Source organism: Miniopterus natalensis, chromosome 21, assembly GCF_054644295.1.
Source record: "Miniopterus natalensis isolate mMinNat1 chromosome 21, mMinNat1.hap1, whole genome shotgun sequence".
In the NCBI taxonomy this organism is placed as follows: domain Eukaryota; kingdom Metazoa; phylum Chordata; class Mammalia; order Chiroptera; family Miniopteridae; genus Miniopterus; species Miniopterus natalensis.
In genome coordinates this window covers 4,382,762-4,395,345 of record NC_142101.1, presented here as the reverse complement: position 1 = coordinate 4,395,345, position 12,584 = coordinate 4,382,762, and the positions used below count along the sequence as shown (strand labels likewise).

The 12,584-nt window shown below is 42.3% G+C and overlaps 1 protein-coding gene across 1 annotated transcript in view; it reads right to left on the bottom strand.

The window, feature by feature from the left end:
* Positions 1 to 12,584, bottom strand: part of HEATR1 (HEAT repeat containing 1) — a 45,535-nt gene that overhangs the window by 10,185 nt on the left and 22,766 nt on the right. The window contains exons 20-31 of the mRNA XM_016199866.2: positions 11,047 to 11,216; positions 10,571 to 10,729; positions 9,027 to 9,269; positions 8,626 to 8,757; positions 7,715 to 7,818; positions 7,411 to 7,554; positions 6,709 to 6,827; positions 6,488 to 6,609; positions 4,880 to 5,008; positions 3,229 to 3,459; positions 2,356 to 2,482; positions 1,036 to 1,193 (exon numbers count right to left, since the gene is read on the bottom strand). Of these exons, the coding sequence (XP_016055352.2) occupies positions 1,036 to 1,193; positions 2,356 to 2,482; positions 3,229 to 3,459; positions 4,880 to 5,008; positions 6,488 to 6,609; positions 6,709 to 6,827; positions 7,411 to 7,554; positions 7,715 to 7,818; positions 8,626 to 8,757; positions 9,027 to 9,269; positions 10,571 to 10,729; positions 11,047 to 11,216 (1,838 nt within the window). The remainder of the gene's footprint in view (positions 1 to 1,035; positions 1,194 to 2,355; positions 2,483 to 3,228; positions 3,460 to 4,879; positions 5,009 to 6,487; positions 6,610 to 6,708; positions 6,828 to 7,410; positions 7,555 to 7,714; positions 7,819 to 8,625; positions 8,758 to 9,026; positions 9,270 to 10,570; positions 10,730 to 11,046; positions 11,217 to 12,584) is intronic.

Genomic DNA, 12,584 nt, shown 5'->3' with positions numbered 1-12,584 from the left:
GGGAGAGAGAGAGATAGAAACATCAATGATGAGAGAGTCATTGATCGGTTGCCTCCTGCACACGCCCGACTGGGGATTGAGCCCACAACCCGGACATGTGCCCTGACCAGGAATCGAACCCCAATCGCCTGGATCCTAGGTCGATGCTCAACCGCTGAGCCACGCCCGGCCGGGCGGATTATTTTTCTTAAATCACAAATAAGTACAGGATTCTGGACTGTTTCTCTGTGACTATTTCAGTGGTCACAGTTTCCCCTCCTGATCTGCTCAGTCATACAGCATGTTCTCTGTGGAGCTATCCTGTATCCCTGGTCGTGACTGCCCCCTCTCCTGTGGTTTATTTCTCGTTTTGTTTCTGTCTCCTTCTCTTTCTCATTGTTTCAAGTTCAACACACAAACAGAAAGGTGCACAAATCCTACATGTAGAATTCAGTATTCAGGTAAAGCACAGCATGTCAGAGCCTCTGAATCCTTCCTCTACTTGACCTCCCTACGACCCTCTGCTCCTTCCAAACACAAACACTATCCTAACTTCTAAAACCACACATCTGCTTTGCTGTTTCTGAACTTCATACAACTGGTATCACAGGATGCACTATCTGCGCCTTTCTTTCCTTCAACACTGTTTATAAGGGTCGTCAGGTTCGCCCACGCCCCTTTATGATGTCACTTCATCACTCCATCACTCCACTGTTGATGGGCACACAGATGGTGTCAGTTCTGGGCTCCTATGAACATTCCTGGATCTAACATTCCTAGACGTCTTCTGGCACACACTTCTATGGGGTGCACGCTTCTATTGGGTGTCTGCTGCTTGAGGGTAGAATTACAGAGTCATAAGGTTTATGTAAGTACAACCTTAGTAGATTATGCCAAACAATTTTTTGTGGTGACGGTACCATTTTCTCCTCTATCTTTTAAGTCATGCCTCTTGTTCGCATGCAGTATTTGCCAAACTCTTTTTACTCGTTTAACATAGTTCCTTTAGAAAAAGCACAATCACTGTATCATAAACATATTTAAAGAGCACATCACCTTTCTGATAAAATGACTGGAAGCCAGGAGCTGAGACATAAAGGACACGGACAGAAACTTGAAGTGCCGCAGCTGCTTGCTAGTGTGGGTGTCCACATCAAAGACCTGCAGCATCTCCTGGGATTCACTCGCACTAGGTGCCGCTTTGGGAACAGATTCTGAAAAACAGCAACAAGCAAGTGGCCACACTCACCTTCGACCTTAGTACACATACAGATATAAGGAACACAGGAAATGGGATGCAATTTTCAGAGATTTGTTAAGCTATGAGACCCAGTTTTCCCCCTTCTAAATTAGTGAAAGGCATGAATGTATTTGCCAAGGAAGGAACCAGCTGCCCTGAGAAGACTGTAAGACCAAAAGAAAAAAACAAAACCCGCCACATAGAGGGCAGCTGAGACATTCAAATGGAAGCCATTCTACTGGGAAAGGAGACTTCACCTCACTTTTGAGGCCTCAGCGGCATTTACAGGGTGCCCACAACAGGTCAAAGTCTTTAACGGTCAATTCTAAAAAGTTGGAGAAGTCCTGAAACTTTGTAGAACCCCATGTTCAAATGGATCTAATATCAAAGGGCTGGTGCAGTAGTTGGGGGTCCCGGATGAGTCACTTAAAACCCACTGTCCCAGAGGGACTCAAAATGAAGACTCTTCTAGCATGTCCCCACACACAACTCTCTAGGCACCTTCCACTCTGTCTGGGCCGACTCCAAGGTGAGGCAAGTCACAGCCTGGCCAAGCAGGGAAGACAGGGCCATGGCTGGCCACACTGGAATCAGTCTTGCAGAGTCCGAGGACCCGCCTTTCAAATGCACCTGTTCTGCTCTGAGAGGCAGAACTAAGACAGGCAGCACATCAAGCCAATGCCACTGGTGCTACACACAGTGGCATTTTCTCCAGGACTCCTACGCATGGCAGAATTTCAATGTTTAGTCACCACTGCTTTTCTTCTTGTAAAGGTCTTCACAGCCATTTTGATGGGAAGCCAAGATACAGCTAATAAGGCCCTGGTAACCTGCTGTTACGTTACCATAACTCACCCAGATACTGCAACACTCCCCAGCCAACACATTGGCGCAGAGACACAGACGACAATGTGTGAGGAATGACCAGGAGAAACCCCACTCACCTTTCTTTCCATGAAGATTTGAGAACGTACGCAATCATGTGCATGAGTGAGAAGTTACTCACTGTTAGCAGTCCTTCTAAAGGTGTTCTCTGGGTTCTAAAGATAACCTGCTCCAAGGGTCTCTGCCCTCCCCCCCCCACCCCAAGCTTTCAGGTTCAACAGGAAGGACTCCTGACGCTTGCTCACGCTCACCTTCCTTTTCCTCAGGCAGCTTCAGTAAGTACTGGAGGAGACTCATCAAGCTCTGTATCTGCTCCTGGACACTAAATTCACAACAGACTGAGATCCAAAATTCAGTGTCTGCTTCCAACATGGCATCCTGTATAGAGAAGAGACGTAGGTAATAAACTGAACCTGTCAAATTTATGTTAATGCAAATATGGGAAATGTCTTAAAAATATTCCTGAGCGCACAGTTGTTCCCACATATTGTTCCCACAGTCACATGTATCACCAGAGGAACAAGCCAGTGAGCAAGTGCCTTACATACGTGGCCGGCTTATGAGAACTACATGGGCATAATTCCAGGGTGACCTGCACCATGATTCCCGGCAGAACTGAGCCCTGCTTTACTAGAGCAGGTCCAGGCCTGTTGCCAGACCCTAGGTCTACGACATCATCTGAAAACAGTCCTGACTCCTAAGTGCTTCCTCGTCTATCCCAGCAGGGCTCCTCAAAATACTCACTTGTGTCTCACAGGCTTTACTGATCCCAACACTCCTCCTTTTCCCCAGGAAATGCCTTCAAAGCCACTTTCAAGAGACGCAGTTTAATTACTTCACTGCTCTACCTTGTTGGGCTTAAAAGCAGAGCTGCCCAGCAGCGCACCAGACCTGCTTCTCAGAAAAGTCAAACAGCCCTCAGGAGATGTCTGTTGCTACCGTGGAATTCAGAACCATAGGCTCCGAAAAGGATTTTAAATAACAACAAAAGGCCTCTAAAAGCAGTTCTGTGCCAGCACTGTTTAAGTAACGGCATGAAGCATCACCAAAACCCATTTAAGATGGAAAATATAAAAAAACCTGTGAAACACCATTTCTTTCTTATACCCGCCCTGTATTCTGACCTTTTCTCCGCAGGCAGCTGCCAGCACTGTTTTAGTGACATACTGTTCAAACAGCAGGACGAGGAGAACCCAGAGGAACCTTTCTGCGCCCAGCGTGTCCACGAGCTGAACAAGGACGGGCAGGCGCCGGTGCTCCGGGACATGTGGCAGTGCATCCACGAACACATTCATGATTTTCACTACGATCTCCTCCACATTCCTTGTGACGTCTGCAGAGTCTCCACCGTCAGACTGCAGAGGGGCAGGCAGGGGCAGCAAGTAGAACAAATAACCCCCCACAAAACTGGCTGTCAGTGGACAGGACAAGGCCTTCACGTGTGCCCAAAGTGATCAAAAGAATTTTAATAATCAAAACCAATCAGTAAATATTCGATAAGCATAAGTTATGTCCCAGGCACTATTTGGCCCTGAGGGGAATACGATGTGTAGGATGTGAGCTCTGCCCCAAGAAGACTCATCAGAAATGAGACAGGTGTGAAGAGATAACAGGAGGCAGTAAATGGCAGACGCCAAGTGACAGGCACTGAGAGCAAGTCTGCGCTCAGGACGCCGAGAAGCTGCCACAATCAAGCAGGATTTGTGCTATGCTCGAGAAGAATGGGTACAACTGAGGTGAAAGAGCAAAGAAAGGCCAAGAGCTCCCTCCCTATTGCTTTCAGAATAAAGTTCAAACCATTCTACTCTGCTATTGGAGCTCAAAATAAAACTGTTCAATGAACAAAAGAATAAATGAATAAACCGGTGCCCTGTACTTCTGTCTCGATTCCCTGCTCCCTCCCAAATCATCTCCATCACATTCACACCCTGCACCTTCCCAACCGCCTCTGCTCAGGCTACTGATGACGCTGCCTCTTCACTGGGCAAATTCTTCCCTTCTTTCATTCCACTTTGCATGGTTTATGAAACTGTGCTCAGGCTAACCCATGTGACTTCCCCTATTCTGGACTCTTCAGCACTTACCTATCTTATTGGTATATACAGTATCAGACAGTTATTTTTCTTTGTATATACACGTGTCCTGACTCGCCAATGTGTCAGAAACAGAGGATACCAATCTAATACTAAGATGAGAAGGAAATAGTGCTGAGTACGGTCATCCCTGGAATGGTCCAATCAGTAACGTAAGACCAACAACAGTGGAGGTAAACAGAAAACTCAAGTAGATGACCAACCTCTTTCATGTTTGAGGCCACTTTTAGTTTCAAATCGTCCATCCCTTACTGGCAGAGACTATGTCTCACTCCTCTCTGAGTACTTAGCTCTTAGAGAGTGCTTGGTAAATGTCTGCTGAATTGCAAATTAACTTTGCCATAGTAGCTCTAAAGCTTCCTATCTTCATGGACCTACACAAGAGTATTAGCAAACTGATGCAATGTCCTGAAATACACAGTAAATGTAAATTCACATTGTCAGGATAATGCCAAGGCACTTTTGTAGTTATATCCTTATAACACGCATATTTATTCACATTCTTGGAAAAGATACTATTTCCAAGAATCCTTCTTAGCCTCATCATTTAAAATTTAAATAAATACCAGAGCATTTCAGAAAGGCTGTTAAATGTCATTCATTTACTACTACTTGGACTTCATACCATGTAAAATTTTAAAAATTAAAAAGTAATACTAGCGATGGTCTAAGGACAGCTCACCTGAATAAGAGCTGGAATAACCATTTTCACTGTCTTGTTAATAACTTGAAAACTGTAAGTATCGTCTAGACGCATGACGCTGGCTCCCATAAATGTGAAAATAGACATAATATTGTGTAGAACTTTATCCTGAAAGAAAATACATCTTTCAACATTTTCTATTTTAAACACATCAAATATCAATGATTCATTATAACTCAGTTTAAAAATGGACAAAGGATTTGCAAAGACATTTCCCCAAAGATAAACAGTCAATAAATACATGAAAAGATGCTCAACATCATTAGTCATTAGAGAAATGCAAAATCCACAAGATATCGCTTCGCACCCACTAGGATGACTGTATTAAGACAGCATAACAAGTAGCAGCCAGGGTGTGGAAAATCAGAGCCCTCATACACTGTTGGTGGGCGCCAAATGGTGCAGCTGCTTTGGAAAATAGTCTGGCAGTTTCTCAGAAAGTTAAAGTTAGCAGATGACCCAGCAACTCCACTCCAAAGAGAACTGAAAACATGTTCAAATAAAATATCATTTACAAATGTCCAAGGCAGCATAATTTTACCGTAATAGCCCAAAAGTGGAAACTTAAATGCCCTTCAACTGATGAATATATAAATGAAATGTAGTATATACATAAATGAAATACTGTTTAGCCATAAAGAGAAAACACCAATTCAAGCTTCAACAGATGAACCTTGAAAACACTGTGCTAAGTGGAAGAAATCAGACACAAAAATGGCCACATACTATGATTCCATTTATAGACTGTGCCCAGAATAGGTAAATCCAGAGACAGAAAGTGGATTAGTGGTTGTGGTGAGAGGGGGGAGGCGGGGCAGGGGTGATGACAGAGAACAGGAGTGACTGCCAGTGGATGATGAAAATGCTCTGGAGTAATTATGATGGTTACGTAAGTTTGTGAAGAGAGTAAACCCACTGAACTGTACACTTTAAATGGGTGAATTTTATGCATCTAAACTATATTTCAATAAAAGCAAAGGAAAAATATCAATGATACTTAACCCTTTCTGGATTATCAACTCCCGAGAGCTATACACTTTATTCCAAGAAAAAAAAATCCCATACACAAAGATTATGCACATGGTTTTAGCAGATCAGGGAGAACCCCGGGTTAAGAACCTCTGACAGAAATCTCTAATATGAAAGTAGTGTCAATCTCCTCAAAAACCTTCAAGTGACATATTTCTGTAAAAGACATAATTTCTTTAGCTTAAGTTAGTTATAATCAAATTTATTTTCTTGGTTGAAAGCTGTTTGAGGACTGATGGGGATAGTAATTTTTTCCAAGTAACACGAATTCTACCACTTAACTGATAGCTACGTGTGCTAGGCACTGCAATGATGCTCACTAAATTATTCAGTCATGTCCTCACAATCACACTATGGAGAACGTTACTACTATCCCCACCTTACGAAGAGGAACTGAAGCTTAACAAAAATCTGTCTCAGCTAGTGAGAGGCAGGGCTGAGAGGCCTGCCAGCACTGTAAGATCCCAAGTCCACTGAGTTCAAACCCGTGAACACCGCACGTCCACGGAAGACAGAAATACTTGAAATATCTACTTAGGCCACGTCATTAGTACTTACAGGAAATATTCCAGCCACAGTCCCCAGAAGTAAAAGAGCATGGTGATGGGTCTGAGGCATCTCGGACACGCGGATGCACTGGACGATCAATTCCACATTGAACTTCTCCTCATCAAGAACATCTGAGGTGTGAGTAGTAAACACTCTGTATGTAGTAGGCACCATCCTCCCTGGAGTGGACAACTCCCCCACTCACCCCTTCCAACAAAGCACACACATACCTTTTGGTATTTTGCCGCCATCTAGAGAGAGTTTTTGGCAGATGTTGAGCAAACAACTGAGAATTAACTGTTTGGTGTACTCCATGTTTCCCTGCTCCGGTGGCAAAGGCTCTAAACACCTGCAGGGCCCACAGGAGAAATGGCAGGTGTGAAAGCTGCAGAATGTCAGGAATGCACCAATGACCACTGTCCAGAACACGTTAAGTAAGGGATGACTAAACACTAACATTAAGCATCAAGTCCATTTACAAGGTGAAGGTTTCTAATTCTAACTTCTTTCTCATACAGGCAGGTGGCGTGTCAAATCACCTCTCCTCTACTGCACTTTCCATTGGTCTGTTTGGAATCTCAGGTGAAAGAACACGTCCACAAGTCAATGGCATACGCTGCGGCTATCTATGTAATAATTTATACCTAAAAATAGAGTGGGAGTTGCCCTGTATCTTTAAATACAAGTGATGCTGCCCTAGGGACATGGTAGTGAGAGGAGGAAAGCAAGCTGTCAGGTGAGTGGTCACCTACTGCACAGCACAGGTGATGGTTAGTCTGGGGCACTGGCAATGGGTACCTAAAACCATTCTTTTAATCTTTCAACAACAGTTCTTAACTTGCTTTATTTTACAGACCAGTGAAGTAAGAAGAATGTTAAATAATTATAGATGAGTGAGAACCCCTCCTCTCCACCAAAGGTGGGGTCGTTACCTTGACAACAGGCTGAAGAGAGTTGGTATCAATATCTGAGGGTTTTTGAGTTTCTTTTTGTGTTGCAGTAATTCTAGGATGAGGGTTACTCTTTGCCAGTAAAAGCCTCCAACTTCCTGAACAGATTCTAGTTCTTGTGATTTTCTGGGAAACAGATATGACAAAAAGTTGGAAAAGCAAATTACTATCAGTGCTAAGAATAAATACACCCAATCATGCCAAATTGACGGGTATGAAAAAATCGCAATGACTCCTTAACATTCAAGGCCCGAGAGCAGATGCTCTCCCTGCATCCACAGCTTACTTCTGCTGCATTTTTTGCCTTCTTGTTTGCTGAATTGTGCCCAAGGACTTAGTTTTATCTGGTGGCTCCAGTTCTATTCTGACTTGCTCAGCGTTAACCGAAATCTGAAACATGAAGAAAACACATTGATGACATAATTCATGGGATAAAATTAGAGGAGTGAACACTGATTAAAAGAGATGCAACGAAAATCTCTATGTTCACTTTTGTGTCTCCCTATGACTCTGGAACCCAGGCCAATCCCCAAAGGCAAACACCACTGACAACTTATGTATTCTTTTGAAAATTTCCCGTATACCGATAGCTGTATAAAGACTAAAAAAAACAAAACAAACAGAAGCATATGATATACATTGTTTTGCACCTTGTTTCACCTCATTTATCTTAGAAATGTAAGTGCCTATATGTTAAAGTCTGAGAACTGCTGGACCTGGACACTGGGACTTGACTGTGCTTTTGTCCTTTTGTGAATGTGTTTTCCAACACAACACAGAGCAACTAGGTGGCTATTCTGATGTAGATTTCAGTGCACATACACCAATGAGAGGTTCTCAATGTCATTATAATGCACCATTAGACAACTACTGAAGTGAGGCCGAATCAGCTGTTATCAGCTAAACACCAGGCCACCAAGCATTCCTATCCCATGCACAAAATAGGCAGATCCCCACTAACATGAGTAAAATCCAACTCACACACCCATCTGGTTAAAACCATAACCATTTCACACACTAAAAACAACAGTGAAGACTTCTGATTCTGATTTAGCGCTTCTCCTTGACTGATTGCTCCATGGTCTTATCAATGGTAACATTTGATTTTCTAAGAGCACTGTACACTGAGGATGCTTACACAAGGTGTTACTTGGAAGAGAACAAACCTTAATAAATTATAAACTGTTTGCAACTTACCCCTTTGAAAACACTGCTAACAGTCTGAGCACAGTGTGTGTTTTTACAGTTCACCAATAGATCAAACAATGTGTGCAAAAGCTTCTGCTGCACCTTTTCATCTGATACAGCAGCAAAAAATGGCTTTGTAATCTAGAGGAGGCAAAAACAGGCCAGAGCTCAAACAAGCATGAATTCAAAGAACAATCTTTGTATCATTCTCTTACAATGTAAAACTGTTTCTAATTTTGTTGGTTAAAATGCAGTATTTTTAATGACCCACGTATATTCAGTTCTGCAAAATGGGTCAAACAAATCATACTCCTTTAAAACATGTCCAGTCCACTCCCTCTTCTCCAAGTAAAACATTATACATTTTTAAAAACTTAAATGTGCTTTAGTTCCTGAAAAAAGTCGCTGACCTTTTCGAGGGCTGTAATCTGAATGGTTGGCATCCCTGTGAAAAGTTCCTCTGTTGTGTGCACGGCTTTTATAAATAGATCTAAACTCTTTGGGTCCTTATGTAAAAGGGAAGCTGAATATTCATTGTATTTTCCCAGAGTGAGATGCAGAACGGTGGCCTCATCTTCCAGGACTGCTGAGGGCTCCTTCTGGATCTTTTCTAATAGCTGTTCGACCATAGGCAATAGCTGAGAAAGCACCATCTAAAGTTTGGAAAATTTATTAGAAAATAGTCTTTACACTGGTATATGTTTTTGTTTTAACACAGACCTCCAAAGATATCACATAGGAAGACTGGGAGCTTAGCCTGCAGGAAAACCCCCCCCAATAATGACCTCCTGGACGTGGGATGACCATTAATCCAGTTAAGCACTCAGGTCCCTTCTGATAGTTTAGTCTATAATGGACAAAAGCCCTAAACCCTTCAGAGATGAGTGGAGAGATGTGTGAGTGGCCCAAGACTTTTTGAAAGCAGGAAACACATACTAAACTGAAGTTCTGGACTATAAACACAAATTTTAGCTTTCTTTAAAACTGCACACTTCCCTAAACGTTTACAACTTGGTATACTTAATATTAATTCAAATGATGAATGTAAAGTCTTTAATAATTAAACCAGGTGCCAGCAAAATATGGCTTGTGGGCCAGATATAGGGGCCACCTGTTTTTTAAATCTTGCTCAATGACACACAGCCAGGTCCACTGGTTTACATGCTGTCTCCACTGCTCCTGCCACAGGGGGCAGAGCTGAGCAGCTGCAAGAGCTTAAAATATTTACTACTTTGTCCTTTACAGAATAAGACTGTCAATTCCTAGTTTAAACTAGAACAGGGATGACACAGAACTGATAAATGCCATCTGTGTGTTTCCACAAGGAAAATACAATCAAATGCTTTTCACCCCTTTCTACCCATTTTAGTAAATCTCCATGTGCAGTCAGAGACTGGTGATGCACACGAGCATTTGGACACCAGGACAAGGAAAGTTTCCTCTGTGACCAGCACTCTGTCACATCAACAAGGCTCTCATAACCTCTCTCTTTTGTACTACAGGTTTCCTTGACAACGTAATGCAAGCCATGGGGTACCCCCCAGAAAAGAGTACAACCGTGTACATTTGAAAAGTGAGGAAATGGTTCTGGAATGCTCAGTCTTATGTCCAAACTTATTACCTCATGGGAGGTTTTCACCAGAAGTACAGAGGCAACCCAGCAGTGTTTCCGCAGCACATCTTCAATGTTTTCCCTGTGTCATTTTAAAATCCATTTACAATCAAGTGAGTGATTAGACAGGGATAACACACAACTTTAAAATGGAAAGAAACTCACCAATGTTTGCTTTTTGTTTCCTATCTCTCTTTCTCCACTGCGATGCTTCCCCTCCCAAATTAGTATGGAAATTTTCACTCTGAGTACCTGTGTGATGGCTTGGCCCCGCCTGCACAGGAGTGGTCACAGTGGCCCTCAGTGACACCAGGGGATGCAGTCCTCTGACACTGCACTCACCTCACTGTGGACTCCCTGAAGCACTTTCATCAGATCTTTTGCAACGTAAGATGGGCAACTTGATACACAATAAAGCAGGTTTTTCAAAGTTTCAGACAACTTCTGATGAGATTTCAGTTTCTTTTCTCTCTGTAGTTCATCAAACAAAGTAGCCAAATCCTAAGGTACCAAAAAGAAAATTGGATAAAAAAGAGGTAAGGAATTATAAAGGTTAAATGTCCTAATTATGGTGGGTCATTTCTTCTTGAAACCTTAATAGGAAAGGACATTGGTACCCTTTGGTCAGTTTATTCTCAAAAGCCAGACACTGGTCTTCTAGCAGCTATCTTTCAAAAACGGGGGAGAAAGATGTGGAAATACTGATATATCAGCTTCTAAATTCAGAGACTAAAAATCAAAATCCTTACAAAGCAAAAGTCAAGAACGGAGGAAACTGCTCATGTGCACACATGCAACTTCCTGTGCTGATGAATTACCTGAATGATGTAGGTGGCATCTGAGGTGATCTCCTCTGCCTTGGGAATCACGTGCTCTATCACCAGGTGGAACTGGGATGCCACTCCACTGAGGGCCTGCAGGCAATGAACAGCTGCCCTCCGTACTTCCTTTACAGGGCTGCCCAGATTAAGGAGTAGAGACGCCACCACTGAAACAAGAGGAAAAAAATTAATGATTTAAAAACTGAAAGTATAAAATTTAAATAGTATCCAAGGGTACATGACAAAAAGTTTTACTCCCAACTCAAACTCCCTCTCCGAAGACCATTCACTGTTTACTATTCTAGAAAACTAGACATACATTGGTAAAGTTTTTCAAAGTACGCAAACGAGAGCACAGTATAGATGCACTGTTCTGCAGAAGCTGCTGTTGCACCTCAAAACATTCTGGAAGTGTTTTCCATGAACTAAAATAATTCTTTTTAAGTTGTACAGGTCTCCACTGACTTTCCATCTTTTTAAATGAGTGCCTCACTGGAGAAAGTTTAGGTTGTTTCTAGACTTTCGGCATTAAAACTGCTGTACACACCCCTGTATGCACCCCCCTGCACAAGTGTGTGGAGGAAATTACCCATTTGTGCATCACACTTTGCAAAGACTTTGTCCTGAATTGATGGTTACTGTGACTTTACTTTTCAATGCAGAAATTTTAGTCAAATTTTTCTTCTAGTTTGTGTGTTGCGTAGAAAGACCCTCTCCACTCTGAGTTTAAAAGTATCAATCTGTATATTTTGAGATCTCATGTACTCCATGGTTTTTGCTAATATTAGAGCTAAGTTTTTTCTGTGAAATCTTTAGTTTACGAAAAATATTTGTCTGAGGGATGAGACTGGAGTCAAACTTCAAATATTTCCAAAGGGCTGGCCAGATGTCCTAATTGAACAATCCACCCAAGAAGCCCACAGATCTGAGGTGTCAGCTTTATCTGAAACATCTACTTCCGCCAACAAGTACTTCCAGAACTCTGTTCAGTAACAGTGAACAACTCAGTAGGAATTCTTTTGCTTCTCCAGCTATGCAGTGAAAATGTCAGCTTTTCTTTTTTTTAATCCTCACCCAAGGACATGGTTAGAGAGATGAGGGAGAGAGACCCGTGCGAGAGAGAAACATCGATCGGTTGCCTTCGGTACCTGCCGCCACCAGGGACTGAGCCTGCCACCCCAGTATGTGCCCTGACCAGGAAAAGAACCTGCAACCTTTCGGTGCATGGGACAATGCTCCAACCAACTGAGCTACTCCAGCCAGGCAAAAATGTTAACTTTTGATACGAGAAGTATTTTCATCAGGTTACTTGGATTTTGCTGTCACTTAATTAGGAATAATTACCAATTTTTATCTAATGCGATTTCAGATCTTTGGAACATGATATGAGTTTTCTCCTTCAATATTGATATGGCCAATTATGTTATTTTGAGCCCATTTTGTATTGTTGAAGTGAACTCTATTTGGGCAAATGGTCGTTTTTAAAAAATAGACTGAACTCAATTTGCAAATATTTAGGATTTTTGCATTACGAT